Raw genomic sequence first — 14,362 nt, 5'->3', positions numbered from 1 at the left:
AACACCGTCTTGCTCTGTCGCGCTTTGGCACGCTGGCGAGATCGCAAAACTTCTTCCAGAGTGTCCGCGTCGGGAATCCGAAGCAGGGCAAGCTGGCCCGCTAGATCGCGGTCATCCAAAGTCTCGATAAAGTGTTCCACATGTTCCCGGCGCACGTCAGGCGGTCCGTCCGTGACTTGTAGACGTGTCCGCAGGCCTGCGACGTTGAGCCTGTGGAGGTACTCCAGAGGCAACTCGTCAGATCGTTTCCGAGCATGGTAGTACTGGCGGGCAACCGAGACACCACGCCCACAATACTGGACCTGGAAACTCTGGAGCAGGTCTTTCCACGTGGTGCGAGTTGTTCGGCTCAGCTGCGTATACCAGTTTCGCGCTGGACCACTGAGCAAATCGCCGAACGCCAGACACTTCTCATCATCAGGTGCTTGATCGCGGACGAAAGCCGATCTTACCTTGCTGACCCAAGATCGAGCTCGATCTTCGTCGCCGTCCTTTCCGGAAAACTCTTTCAGTCCGACATTGCAGACACACGAATGCGTGGTGCGCCCCAGTTCCTCCAGGCGAAGCAGTAGCCGTTGTTGCTACCACCGCGCGGATAGGCCGACTGAGATCGAGGTCGTCAGGATCAAACTCCCCTGACGCAGAGTGTCGGTTTGGTGATCCAACTGAGCAGCGACTTGGATGCAGGATCAAGCGACTCGGATGAAGAGGGAGATCTGCGTCGAGTGTACGCGACTTCAGCCAGTAACGATCATGGAACGACTGAACATCGCTCGGCCGGCCGAGATCGGCGTCCACCGGATCAAGATCGAGGCCGTCAAGATCGTCGACCAGGACATCACTCTAAATCGATCGACATGGGGCCGCCCCTCAAGCGGTGCACTCATTGTGGGTCTACCAAACACGGCAATCTGGGATGCTGGAAGCGGCTGACGTGTGAAAAATGCGGTATGCGTGGTCACCCATCAGATCGCTGTCTCTTTGTCTGCAAGGCCTGCGGAGAGATTCATGACGAAGGAAGCTGTCCGATGGAGGAATTTTACAACTTGATCCGCCAGTGGTACAATCCCACCAAGCACGGAGGCATGTTGCCCGAGTCTGCGGAGAAAATGTTAAACTAGGACGCTCGCCGGGTTGGATTCCGGTACGAGACGAGCGTTCTCAGTTCTGCATCTTTGCGTATTTCGAGAAGCAGTCGCAGTCGACTGTAAGCAAACTCATCGATGATACATGTGATCTTCAAAAGAAACCTACGGCTGCCATGTCAAGTCTTCACCAAGTTGATAACTACTCAAGATCGAGTGTGAAGATGGCTTTGGATATCGCGTTGGGGGAGTCGCGTGGTTACCGGAAATACCATGTGCCTGAAAAGAAGTTCAAGCAAGCGAAAGCTGTGGGCAATATCAACAACGAAAAAGCTACTCTGTTGTTTGACAGTGGTGCCGAAGTGTCTATCCTAGACACCGCATTTGCTCGTAAGGTGGGGTGCTACATTGACGAAAGTCAGACATTGGAGTGCGAAGGCGTCGGAAACTCTCCATACATGACGGAAGGACGTGCACGGGTCAACATCACGCTCGCTGGATCACTTGTGTATTTTTCGATGTTTGGGTGGGTCCGCCGACAGGCGGTCAGGACTTAATCCTCGGCATGGACTTCATGGTACCGGCGGGTATCCGCCTCGATCTTGCCTGCCAGACGAAGTGCGGATCCAGCTCGCTGGGAGACATCCGCTCTACGGAGCCAAGGTGGAGCAGGAGACCTTGACCGGTTACCGCGAGATCGACATAGCGGGATCCGTTGAGGTGAAGCTGCTGTTGAATGAAGAGGCGCGCCGAGCGCGCCCCGCTCGCAGAGTGGCAGCAGGCTTCGCCTGTCTGCCAGTCGAGTTATTTTGCAACTGAAAGCAAACCCTCTCAAACATGTTATTATTGTTTTAGCAAGTACGAGAGAAGTTCAGATCGCCAGCTGTGGTCTGGATAGTGCAGGCAGAGACCTGCCTGCCAACCATGCATAGTGCGATGACGACACGAGGCCGAGGAGTGAGGAGTCGAGGACGCAGTCCGAAGACGAGCTCACTTCCTCTTTTTCCTCCAGGTACCGAGCACGGATCTAGAGTAGTAGTCATAGGAAGAGAGGGTAACCAAAAGAGTGATACATTGTAGTGAGCTACCTACTCTGTGTAAACTGTTCATTTCAACATTTCAAGTACACCCCTGGTTGACACGCACATGATCACGTCGAAGATGATGCTGGTCATGGTGCTCGGTGTGCTTCCGAGGCACATGTGGGGCTCCTCCGTCAAGTTCACGGAGGAGAGCTTCACGCTGGAGAAGGTGAGCGAGAAGCTTGCCAACGTCTTTGGCAACAAGACCAAGAGCGAAATTATGGCGCTGGCTAGCGGCAGGGTGGTCAACCACGTCAAGTCGACCCCAGCCACGACGGCTCCAACAAATCCGAAGGGATCCGTTCTGGGCAAGCGAAAGGCCGCAGACGGTCCGATCAACGACGTCCACTACAACGTCGGGTACATGAAGTGCCACTACTGCGCAGGCGCGCACAACGATCGGGATGGCATTGGCCTACCCAAGATGTTTGACTGCCCCGCGCGTCGCGCAGACAGGGCTGCGGGTGTGTTTCGCCGCAACGTGTGGACGTACCCCAGCCGCACGGCTCGCAAGGAAGTGCACGAGCCTACACCCAAGATGAAGGGCAATGGAAAGGGCAAGGCCAAGGCCAAGGAGCGTCGTGAAATTCCATTGGCTGAGTGCCTGGCCAAAGTCGTGGCGGTAGACGCGTGCGACGCGCAGCAAGATTCGCTGCCCGCGACCCCGGATGGGTACACGAGCCCGCCCCCAAGCAACTTTCAGCAGCCTGACACGCCGGGAAAGGGTGCTTCGCCGATGAGCGACGAAGACGAGCCAATGGAGAGCGTCGTCAACGCCGTGAAAGCTGACGCTTCGGGCACGGCTCCAGCCGCCGCTAAGCAATTGGACGACGATGTGGACATGGAAGGACAGCCAAGCGAGGGCAGCAATCAAGAGATTGCCGAGGCGACGAAGAGCTTCGCCGGCATGCTGACTGACCTCGAGAAAAAGGTGCGAAGTTTGTATCCATTTCTGTTAGACGATGATTCGTATCTAACCACAAATTCTTGGGTACTTGACTCAGGGTGCGGGCACGGACTAACCAGCGAGGCAGCGCGGTTTGTGCAGAAGGAGCCCAACAACCAGTACATGTTTACATTCGCACAGGGCTCTAAACATTCAAATACACATCTTGGTACGATAAAATTGTATTTGCATGGTCCACAAGGAATTAGACCTTTTCTGTTCGAAAATATTGCGTTAGTACCGGACGCTACCTCGAACATTCTGAGCGAGTTCTGGCTCAGGCGCGGTGGGTACCAGATATTTGGCTCCCTAACTGGCGAGTACAAATTTGTGTTCTTTGCCAATGAATTAGTGTTTGTTGCAAAAGCAATTAACGGGGCATACTATATACAGAATAAAACACTGTAAGAGCGTCAACTGCTGTGCAACGCAGTGAAACAGGAGCCCTGTAAACCACTAGCTCGCCTAGGTACTGAGAGGTTAGAGCGCACACTGCAGGAGTGGCATGTTAAGCTGGGCCACCTTAATAAGGATGCATTAATTGCAATGTTAAGCCCAAAAGTGGTGGCTGGAATGCCAAAATTTCCCGCGCCAGGTCTAAGAAAGATCCCATTCTTTTGCACAACTTGTGCAGAGATGAAGAAGAGGAGAATGTCCTACCGGAATGCGAAGAGCTCGAGAGATGAGAACCCAATCAGCACCATTCATATGGACACAAACGGCCCCATGAAGACCATAGGGGTGTATGGCAGCTGCGGGAAAATCAAATACTTCCTGATTATCATTGACGACAACACGTCGTGGCGCTGGACCTACGTCCTACGCAGTAAGAAAGAAGGCTTTGAGAAAGTAGAGGAGCTACTTTTGCAGCTTGAGCGTGAGGGAAAGTTCACGATTCGTCGGATCCGGTCCGATGGAGGAACTGAGTTTGTGAATGCAGCCTTTAAAAGCTTCTGTAAAGGCAAAGGCATCGTATTCCAGCCTACAGCCCCGAAGAAAACGGAGCTGCAGAGCGAGACCACCAGAGCAAACTGGATAGAGTTCGTTGCGCGTTGAAGGACGCAGCTATGGAACACAGGTGGTGGCCAGAGGCGCTCATGTACATGACTTATGTGCAGAATCGCACACCCATGGCACGTTTGGGAAACAAGACACCGTATGAGATGGTGTATGGGGAGCCTCCCAACGTGAGCAAGCTACCTGTGTGGGGATGTGTGTGCTTTGCGCACGTTCCTGCCGCCCTAAGAAAGGACGAAAAGCTGTCTGCTCGCGCCGTAAAGTGCCGGTTTCTCGGAATATCTGAGGAAACGAAGGGTTATAGACTCTGGGACATGTATAACAACAAGCACATCTTATCGCGTGAAGTGCTGTTTGATACGACCAATGTAGCCACCATGGTTCAGCGAGCTTTCGGCCAGGCCGAAGAGCCCCTCACAATTGAATCTGCCGCGCGCGAGCCACCCGCAGCGGAGGGAAACCAAACACTAGCCACCGAGTCTACGGAGGCAGTGGGAGCTGAAGCACTTGCCGACGGGTCCACGGCAGTAGTGGGAGCTGAATCACGAGCACAGGGGTCTACTGAGGCAGTGGGAGCTGAAGCAGCTACTGAAAACAGTAACCCAGCAGTGGGAGCTCAAAAGAAACGCCAACGTGTGGGACTCGTCGATACGCCACAGAGGCGTGAACCCCGCCCACGTAGAGAGGCGAAGAAGCCGAAGAGATACGCGGACTAGCAGTGCTTCCAGGCGATGCTAGATAAGAACATTGCGCAGGACATACTAGACCACAAAGTGCCGACACCACGGTCGCTCAAAGCAGCCTTAAGTGGACCTCATAGAGAGCAATGGAAACAAGCTCTGGAACTTGAGTACGACTCCTTGATCGAGAATGGGATGTGGAGACTCGTAAAACTGCCACCCGGACGCAAGGCTTTGCCCTGTCACTGGGTACTAGTAGTAAAGTATAACGCCGACGGGACTGTCGAGCGGTTCAAAGCACGCCTCGTAGCACAGGGCAACCACCAGGAGTTTGGGGTAGACTGTGATGAGGTATACGCACCCGTGGCACGATTTGAGTCGCTGCGCCTAGTGCTGGCGATAGGGACGATATTGGACTGTCATATCCACCAGATGGATGTCCATACGGCGTTCTTGAGCGGCACGATGGAAGGAGAGCAAAAGATCTACATGAGGCAACCTCACGGTTTTGCGAAGCGAGGCCAAGAGCACTTGGTCTGTGAACTTCTGAAGAGCATCTATGGCCTGAAACAAGCCCCGCGCATCTGGTATAAAGTCCTACATACCTTTTTGACGTCGATGGGCTTTGCACGCTGCCACAAAGAGTTTTGCATCTACGTGCAAAAAGTGGGAGTAGATTGGATCATAGTCGTGGTCTACGTCGATGATCTGACGATCATGTCGCGGAACATGCGACTAATTGATGGGCTCAAAGCCGAGTTGTCAAAACGGTTCAAGATGAAAGACCTTGGCGACATTCACTACATCCTCAAGATGGAGGTAACTCGTAATAGGAACCAGCGTGTGATGATGATCTCACAGCGCAAGTACATTGCAGAGCTGATCACGAAGTACAAACTGGTCGATATCTCGCCGGTGATGACACCGCAAGTACCTGGCCTCGTACTCGAGCCAGAGACGAATATGAGCGCAGAGCAGATTGCTGCGCAGCCTTACGACTACAGAGGCATTGTTGGATCACTCCAATATGTGGTCCGTGGCACACGACCGGACATCGCCAACGCGGTTAGAGAATTGAGCAAATTTCTGTCTTGTTACAACTGCACGCACTGGGAAGCGGCTAGGCGAGTACTCAAATACTTGAAAGGGACGTCAACGTACGGTCTGTTTCTCGATGGAAAAACGAGAGGCGTGACTTACGAAGTGTACATTGACGTGAGCTTCGCGTGTCAACCTAAAGAACGTAAATCCGTAACAGGGTACGTAATCCAAATGGCCGGAGCCAGTGTGTCATGGTGTAGTAGCAAGCAGGGAGGTGTACTGCTGAAGCTGAACTCATCGCACTAAGTGAGGGAGCTAAAGAAAGTGAGTGGTTGTGGCACTTGCTGGGAGAAATGGGGTTTCCTCAAAAGGTACCAGTGCAGGTATGGTGTGACAGCAACGCTGCCATTAGCATTGTGAAAAATCCTGAAAATCACAAAGCAAACAAACACATCGAGATCCGCTACCTGTTTACGAGGGACCTCGTTGAACTTGGCCGCCTCAAGATAGCTTACCGCTCTACAACAGAGATGACTGCGGATATTCTCACTAAACTCTCCCCACAAAACAATTCCTGAAACTAAAAGAGAAACTAGGAGTGCGAGATCTGAAACTTTACCCTAGTACTTAGTGGGAGTGTTAAATGAAGAGGCGCGCCGAGCGCGCCCTGCTCGCAGGGTGGCAGCAGGCTTCGCCTGTCTGCCAGTCGAGTTATTTTGCAACTGAAAGCAAACCCTCTCAAACATGTTATTATTGTTTTAGCAAGTACGAGAGAAGTTCAGATCGCCAGCTGTGGTCTGGATAGTGCAGGCAGAGAGCTACCTGCCAACCATACATAGTGCGATGACGACACGAGGCCGAGGAGTGAGGAGTCGAGGACGCAATCCGAAGACGAGCTCACTTCCTCTTTTTCCTCCAGGTACCGAGCACGGATCTAGAGTAGTAGTCATAGGAAGAGAGGATAACCAAAAGAGTGATACATTGTAGTGAGCTACCTACTCTGTGTAAACTGTCCATTTCAACAGCTGCGCACAAGATCAACAGAGCATCAGAAACTCTGGGTTACGCGCGGCGATCGGTGGGTGTCTAGCGTGACTGGTGTCCCGGGCAAGATCCGCTACCTGCAACTGACAAACGTGAGCGATCGCGAGTTAGTGCTGCATCAGGGTACGCGACTCGCGATGTGGCTGACCGGAGATCGAGTGCCGCGCTTACCTGGGTATGTCTCCGTTGGATCTCGCAGGTACGCGGAGTGGCAGAACGTGGCGTACTAAGCAACTATCGACGCTACCAAGGACGTGTCTGAGCCCGCCGACGTGCAGGGGCCTGTTGTGGAGCGGCCGCAGTACACAACGCCGACGGCGATCTTGACCCGGCCAGCGAAGAGAGCAGAGGTGGCCACGGTGCGCACCGAGTGCGTGGCGTCCAAGCGCCCCGACGATTCCAACCCGGAAGAGTCGTGCGGCAACCCCACCGCGTCTCACTCGACGCCCGGCGGGGACGAGCAGCCCAAGAACAGCGACGAACTCGGCACCGGAGAAACGCGCCATGGTTTCGCAACTTCGCAGGGGGCGGAGAGACCATCGGGTGATTACGACGCTGGAAATACAGCCTGCGACACGGATTGTTTGAAGGATCAAGGCTGCGACCGGCCCCAGCCGGTGCGATATGGTGCATCTAATCAAGATCGAGTGGTTGCGACGGGTGGAAATCAGGTGTCTCATCAAGATCGAGTGGTTGCGACGGGCCCAAATTAGGCGTCTCATCATGATTACGGTGGTGCGACAGGCGTAAATCAGGCGTCTAATCGAGATCGACGGGTCGAAACGGACGAAAATCCAGCGAGCCCCAGCGTCAGTCACGAGACGCGTAAACACGCGTCGGGAAGTGATCTTGAAGCTGATCCACGTCCAAATGCAGTTGACCCGGAAGATCCTGAAGTCTGCATCACGGAAGGCGGTGATCTCTACGCGGAAGATGTCGAAGGTTAAATGGCAGTGCTCCCGGAGTTCACCACTGACGAAGTCGTGATCACGGATATCCAAGTTGGCGATCCTGGCGAAAACACGCCGGAGGAAATCGACCGGCTGCGGAAGATCATCTGGCGCCGGAAGCACTTGCTTATTGGAAAAGGCAATGCCTTACCACCGGCCGCAAAAGGTGCGATCTGCGACATTGACGTCGGAAACGCGAAGCCAGTCGCTCAGCGTTGCCGTAAAGCGGCGCCGCAGTACCGCGAAAAGCTGAAGCAGCTAATCAAGGGGCTCCTGTCGACCAAGATGATCAAGATCTCAACGTCCCCTTGGGCATCACCGATCGTGGTGATCGTCAAGAAGAACGGGGTCGACATCAGACTCTGTATTGACTACTGTAATGGGCCTACCTTGGCTCACTACTACGGCTTACACGTATGCGCACGTGTATGAGGAAGCGTAGGTTTTTACTTGAGTTAAGTATACTCGAGATCCACGAGTATACTTTAAACAATATAAAGACTCCAAGTAGCGTGTTTTGGTAAAAGATGAGAACTGCTATTTTTGTTTTATGTTTCTGACTTCCTCTAAATGTAATATTCTAAGATAGGAATCTGCCAACGGCTGGTTGGCAGAATTCCAATGCTATGCATGTCGCTCATTGGCTAAAAGATGCTGCTTTCAGCCAATAGGAATCCTAAGTCTCTATGGACCACCCGTCGTGGTGGTCGTAAATGTATGTAGCATTTGGTGTATCTACACCAAGGTCGAGAAAGTCTTTCGAACCTCTAACAGACGTCGTGTCTGTTAGAGTTACAGGTGACTGTAGCCACTTGCGCGTGTAACACTGTTACACCATCCCCCCTCAAGGTTAGACGCGCCGAGTCACGGCACGTCAACCACCATTGACCGCTTGGTCAATGCGTGACGCTGAAGAGAGCGCGCTCGTAATGGAACGAGCGCGTCAAAGTTGAAGACCGCTGGCGCATCAGCGGAGAACCTCTCTGCTGCTGAGTAGCATCCGCGGAAACGTGCGAAGCGCGTCGCTGCCGCGGGGGCAGGACCCACTGCCTGCCCTTGAAGTGCCTTCGGGCGCTGTTGTTAACAACAGCGCTCGTATTGCTTTCCAGCGCGTAGCGCATGGTGGGCTTCATACGCCTTCACCATGTCCGGGACGTCTTCGAGCAAGACGTCCGCGGCTCCCATGTATCTTGGTTGGGAGGGAATCCTCTCCAACGGATACGAAAACGAACCGGTTGCCTGTTCATTCTCGGGATACTGTGACCAACAATCCGCTCAATAATCCATCGACTTGAGCCGTGTGCGTCACGAATTGGCGGCGGTGGTGGTGGAAACACGCCCCGTGTATGGTCAACTTGGTGTTGACCCTGATCTCGCGTCTCCCCACGACTAAGTTCCGGTCGTGGAGTAGTTCCAGAGCGCTGAGTTCGGCGCTCTGAAGTATCCTCAGGTTGCGGCGGCCTCCCAGGCCGCCTCGATCGTTCCGGCCGAGCTGGACCATTAGCTCGACCCGCTGCTCCAGCGCGACTTCGCGCTGGTGAGGATGACGGCTTCCGCCGAGTCTTCTGTTTCGGTTCAGCCGAGCTAGGTGGCTCGTGCTGCCGGTATGGCTTCAGCCGCCCGACGTAAAAGGTCGGATGGAGGCGCATGCTAGATGGAATGTCTTGCGTGTAGGCGTTGCCATGTCGTGCCAACACCGTGAACGGCCCGATGAAGCGCGGAGCGAGCTTGCATGCCCCGAAGTCGGAAACTGCATGTTTAGGCAGGTTTTGAGTTGCTAACAAAACCAATGAACCCTTCTTGAATTCATTAGTGTTTCCCCTACCAACATTGGCTGCGTTCAGCTTCTGTCGGTCGACAGAAGCTGCAATAGCGTCTTGGACAAACCGAATGACGGCTTGTCTGCGCTGCACGAAGTTGATTGCGTCCGAGCTGAACTCGTTCAGCTCGTTTCTAGCAGTAGGCCCGGCCTCTGCGGTTGTCTGTGCCCTTCACAGACACGTTCTTCTTCTTCTTCTTCTTGCTCTTGACGCGTGCGTCTTGTTCTTTTTGCGCGTAGTCGCGGCTGACACTGTGCAAGTGTCAGCGGAATTCTGCGGCTGCTGCGTTGCAGTCGTAGATCCTCCCCCACTTAAGGAAGGAGCCACTATCCCGAGTAGACTCGGGAGGCGTGGGTGCCTGATGGCATTCACGTAGAACGATGTATGCCCAGTCGAGGCATGCACCGATTTGTTGATGGCGAATTCCGCCATCGGCAGGCACTCGCTTCAGTGTTGGAACGAGTGAGCGTAGTTCTTAAGCACGTCTACGAGCACGCGGTTCACGCGTTCGGTCTGCCCGTCCGTCTGCGGATGGTTCGCAGTCGACATCGAAAGTTGACGTTGACTCTCAAGAAGTGTAAACACTTCTTGCCAAAGGTGTGCAGTGAAGCGCGGGTCTCGATCCGACACAATGTCGATCGGCATGCCATGGTGTTTGAACACCATGTCAACGAACAGACGCGCCGTCGGTTTCGCGGTCACTTCAGCGGGTACCGCAGCAAGATGTACCACCTTGCTGAAGCGGTCAACAAAGACCACAACGCCCGTGTTCCCCTGGCTGTCCGGGGGAAGACCGAACACAAAGTCCAAAGACATGGACTGCCAACACTCCGACGGAGTCGGCAGTGACTGCAAGGGAGCCTGCGCGAAAGGCGCAGGCTACACACGTTGACAAACCTCGCAAGCACGGACGTACTTGCGCACCCATTTGTACTGGTGGGCCCAGTAGAAGTATCGCGTGAGAAGAAGGTATGTCTTCTCACGGCCCGGATGCCCCGCAGTCGGTGCATCGTGATACTCGTACATGATCCTGAGTCGCAGGTCATGGTCATTGGGCACGACAACGCGGTCCGCGTTGTCGTTGCCCACTGTCCCAATCGCCCTTGTAGGCCCGTGGATCTGAACAACCAGGCCAACGTCGAATGTCTAGTCAAGACTCGGATCGAGCGTCCAACTAACATGTTGTAACCCAGATCCAGGATCCGCAACAGAGCCAACGCCTCCTTCTCAACCACGCCGCAGTTAAGCCCGTTTGACTTCAGGGTGCGGCTGGTGAACGTTACTGGATAGTGGATCCCGTCGTGCTCCTGCATCAGGGCAGCCGAGATGGCCCACTCACTAGCGTACACGACCAGTACCGGCAACAGGTCTGCGTCGAAGTGTCGGAGGATCGGAGTCGTCGCCATCTTGTCTTTTAGTTTGGCAAATTCCCGATGAGCGCTAATCCAACGCGGATCTACACTGCTTGGATCGTTCGCCTCCTGATTCGAAGTCTTCTGTTTCACAGCCTTGGTGGATCCAGAGTTCGGGTCCGGTAAGTCTAGATCCACCATGTCAGACGAGGTCTGCTCCGTTGGATCTGGAGTCGTGGAAGCCATCACCGCTTGGATCCGGCCTTGATTCTCCGGGTTGCTCATCGCGGCGTAGTCCACTTCACGTAGCTCGTAGAGAATCGGAGCGTAAATCGCGTAGTCCTCCAGGAACCGACTGTAGTAATTCAAACTACCCAAGTATGACTGCATGGATCTAAGCGTGCCTTGGAAGGTCGGATCCGTTAGTGCCGAGAGATCCTTGGGATTCGCCTCCAGTCCTGCGTTTGACACGCGATGACCGAGGTATTCCATCTTACTCTTGCCCCAGAAACTCTTCACCACGCTAATCGAGAGATTCTATTTATCGCATGAGTCGAGTAGTGCGTCCACACGTTCACACAGGTGATCCCAGGATCCACCGGTTACCAAGATGTCGTCAATATACGACCGACGTCCCAGTACGGATGGTTTGCCCGGACCTTCCGGTTCTCCCGACTTCAGATCCAGATTCAACGCCTCCGATCCAGATCCACGCTTGGATCCGAGTTCGCGCTCTGATCCCGATCCATCTTCCAGCCGCGGGATCCGAGTGAATCCATACAATGCGTTGTCTAGCATCCGCTGATAGATCTGGGGTGCATTCTTCAATCCGAAGGGCATCCGGTTCCACTCGAACAGTCCGAACGGGGTGATGAAGGCGGAGATCGCACGAGCCCGATCCGTCATCGTCACCACCCAGAATCCACTGGCCATATCCAAAGAGCAGTACCAAAGCACCTTGTCCAGATCCTCAAGCAGGTCGTTGATCAGGGGCATCGGGTAGACCATCAGCCGGGTCAAACTGTTAACCAGCCGGTAATCAATACACAAACGTATGTCCACCCCGTTCTTCTTGATGATCGCCACAATTGGAGATGCCCACAGTGAAGTCAAATTCTTGATGATCTTGGCTCCAAGTAGACCCTTGATTAGATCCGACAGCTTCTCATGGTACTGCGCGGCTTCCTTGCGCACCCGCTGAGCAATGGGTTTTGCATCACCCACATCAATGTCACACACAACTCCTCGTGCCGCGGGCGGCAGCGCGTTGCCTTTGCCAATCAGCAGGTGCCAGTGCCTCCAGATCCGCCGTCGAAGTCGATCGATCTCTTCCACCGTGTTAACATCTGGATCTCCCACCTGGATGTCTTCAATGGTCACATGGTCTGTGGTCGAGGTGACTTCGGGTAGCACCGCCATCTCTGCTTCAACATCTTCGGCGTGCAGATCCCCGCTCACATGGTCGCAGACTTGCTCATCCGCATCAGCATCCCGGTGCCTTGGATCTATGGTAGTCGTTGGATCTGGTGTCGGACCGGATTTCTGCACCGTCTCTCCATCTGGATCTGCACATTGCCCCATCTCCCCATGCGAAACTTGAGGTACCACTGGATCCGGGGATTGCTAAGGAGGGCCCTCATCGGGAGGGCCCTCGTTACAACCAGGGCATTTGGGTAAACAGATGACAGTAGGTAACGCCTCAAAATAGGCAATTAGAAAACCCAAAACCAGTGACCCACATTGACTTGAGTGGGTCATCTACACATGACCTGATTCGTATGCTTAGGGTCAGCAGCACGATTGACCCGATTTCGCTGCTGTGGGTTAACTTATCACTTATAACTTGTAGCCCGAGAATTAAGCAGTGTCGGGTAGTGCTTCCGCCTTAACCTGAATTCATCGTTGTTTCTACTGTTCACCTATTGATAATGGCCAAAATGCACCCTTGAGGCTCAGTATACTCGTCCGCTTTGGCTTTCTCAAAATAGCAAACGAAACAGCACTGCCTTCACTGCCTTCACTTCCAAAGTTGGTCCAAGAGTGCGTCCGCTGACCCCCCCCCTCGAATCTCCATCCTTCCTCAGCTACTTCGCCCCTACTAAAGTCCATTTAAGCTATCGATTTGGCATTCGTTCAAGGACATGCGTCTGCCGGGTTGGTATCAAACCACCTCCTATGCAGACGCAGACCCACGCGATCTCCAGCGGCGTACCTCTTCTACAGGCCATGTAGTTGACCAAGCCACCTCCTATGCCGGCGCTGACCCACGCGATTCTGAGCAAGTGATCTCTTCTGCTGCTTGTGTCGCTGATCTAGGTGAGGATAAGTCCCCAGCTCAGTTTCCTTTTGCTCAGTCGTCAGGCATTTTTTCAGCCGCATTCGCGTTGGAACGTGACCCTACTGTTGATCTCGACCTGGCAGGGGTCGACTGGGAAGGTTATCTATCTCATCGATTCCGAAGAGGTCGAATCCGTGGCGAACCACAGCGGCATATCTGACTGCTACGTGTACGATGGTTATGACAAAGGAATTGAAGAATTCGCATATCGTGACAGTTCGATTTGTTCAGACTTCGGGATATCAAGATCTGAAAGAGATTTATTGCTGTTTGAGTACGACTTCCCTGATTTCAATTTGGATTATAATTCTGACGATTCTGATAGCTCGGATATTGACTCTGATGGGCACACCCGGCTACTCTGCGTCTTCACATCAGTCATTGTGATGTATTGATAATGGATGGCACGTTCAAAACCAACAAGTACGATTTACCACTTTAAATGTCATATCCTATTGAAGGTTGCTGGTCTTGGGTACTGTGTACCAGTTGTACCCATTAACCGGTTAACCCGAACCGGTCCAATCCGAACCCACGTTGATTATGGTGATTACGGTAAGTTGTTTACGCCACCGATGATTAGACGAGTAGGATGATTGGATGAACACCGGTGAGTGATGGTTGATTAGATGCACTAGGTGATAGGACGCAGGGTCGCGTGTCTATAACAGTAGGGTGTAAGCTCCAACAATTCAATCACTTTCGAATCTTCATTCTACCCCTCAAGTGCCTTCGCTCCGGTCCCGCCGTCTGCGACGTCCCTCCCTCCGCTTCGTCCGAGCTTCGTGTCCAAGATCCATACCTTCCATCAGGTTATGAGCCCAAGCACCATGTCCTCTGCCCAAGACGCCTCGACCAAGGTCTCCATTGACAAGTTCAACGGGGACAACTACGCGACGTGGAACCGCTACATGCGTGGCGTGTTCCTGACCAAGTCGACGTGGCATGTCGTGAACCGCGAGACGACGCCGAGCTTCACGGACTCGCGGGCCAAGGACGACTACGTC

General features: G+C 53.7%; 5 protein-coding genes across 5 annotated transcripts; 4 read left to right on the top strand and 1 right to left on the bottom strand.

Moving 5' to 3' along the window:
* Nucleotides 1–11: 11 nt before the first annotated feature.
* Nucleotides 12–512, bottom strand: PHYSODRAFT_364933 (hypothetical protein; the record flags this gene model as incomplete). The annotated part of the gene is made up of 1 exon (XM_009532478.1): nucleotides 12–512. A coding segment is annotated over one exon (501 nt), but the record flags the coding sequence as incomplete, so codon positions are not given.
* A 1,719-nt stretch (nucleotides 513–2,231) lies between these two features.
* On the top strand, nucleotides 2,232–3,189 carry PHYSODRAFT_246442 (hypothetical protein; the record flags this gene model as incomplete). The annotated part of the gene is made up of 2 exons (XM_009532477.1): nucleotides 2,232–3,098; nucleotides 3,172–3,189. 2 exons carry the CDS (start codon nucleotides 2,232–2,234, stop codon nucleotides 3,187–3,189), a joined length of 885 nt encoding a protein of 294 aa, XP_009530772.1.
* Nucleotides 3,190–7,032: 3,843 nt separating this feature from the next.
* Nucleotides 7,033–7,608, top strand: PHYSODRAFT_246408 (hypothetical protein; the record flags this gene model as incomplete). Its single annotated transcript, XM_009532476.1, has 2 exons — nucleotides 7,033–7,113; nucleotides 7,147–7,608. 2 exons carry the CDS (start codon nucleotides 7,033–7,035, stop codon nucleotides 7,606–7,608), a joined length of 543 nt encoding a protein of 180 aa, XP_009530771.1.
* A 234-nt stretch (nucleotides 7,609–7,842) lies between these two features.
* PHYSODRAFT_512250 (hypothetical protein) lies at nucleotides 7,843–8,277 on the top strand (the record flags this gene model as incomplete). The annotated part of the gene is made up of 1 exon (XM_009532475.1): nucleotides 7,843–8,277. One exon carries the CDS (start codon nucleotides 7,843–7,845, stop codon nucleotides 8,275–8,277), a length of 435 nt encoding a protein of 144 aa, XP_009530770.1.
* Nucleotides 8,278–13,158: 4,881 nt separating this feature from the next.
* PHYSODRAFT_302977 (hypothetical protein) lies at nucleotides 13,159–13,515 on the top strand (the record flags this gene model as incomplete). Its single annotated transcript, XM_009532474.1, has 1 exon — nucleotides 13,159–13,515. The coding sequence occupies one exon, from the start codon at nucleotides 13,159–13,161 to the stop codon at nucleotides 13,513–13,515; it is 357 nt and encodes a 118-aa protein (XP_009530769.1).
* Nucleotides 13,516–14,362: the final 847 nt, after the last annotated feature.

The sequence above is a fragment of the Phytophthora sojae genome (genome assembly GCF_000149755.1).
Source record: "Phytophthora sojae unplaced genomic scaffold PHYSOscaffold_6, whole genome shotgun sequence".
In the NCBI taxonomy this organism is placed as follows: Eukaryota; Oomycota; class Peronosporomycetes; order Peronosporales; family Peronosporaceae; genus Phytophthora; species Phytophthora sojae.
The sequence above is the reverse complement of the archived record's forward strand: the minus strand, read 5'-3'. Positions and strand labels throughout refer to the sequence as shown.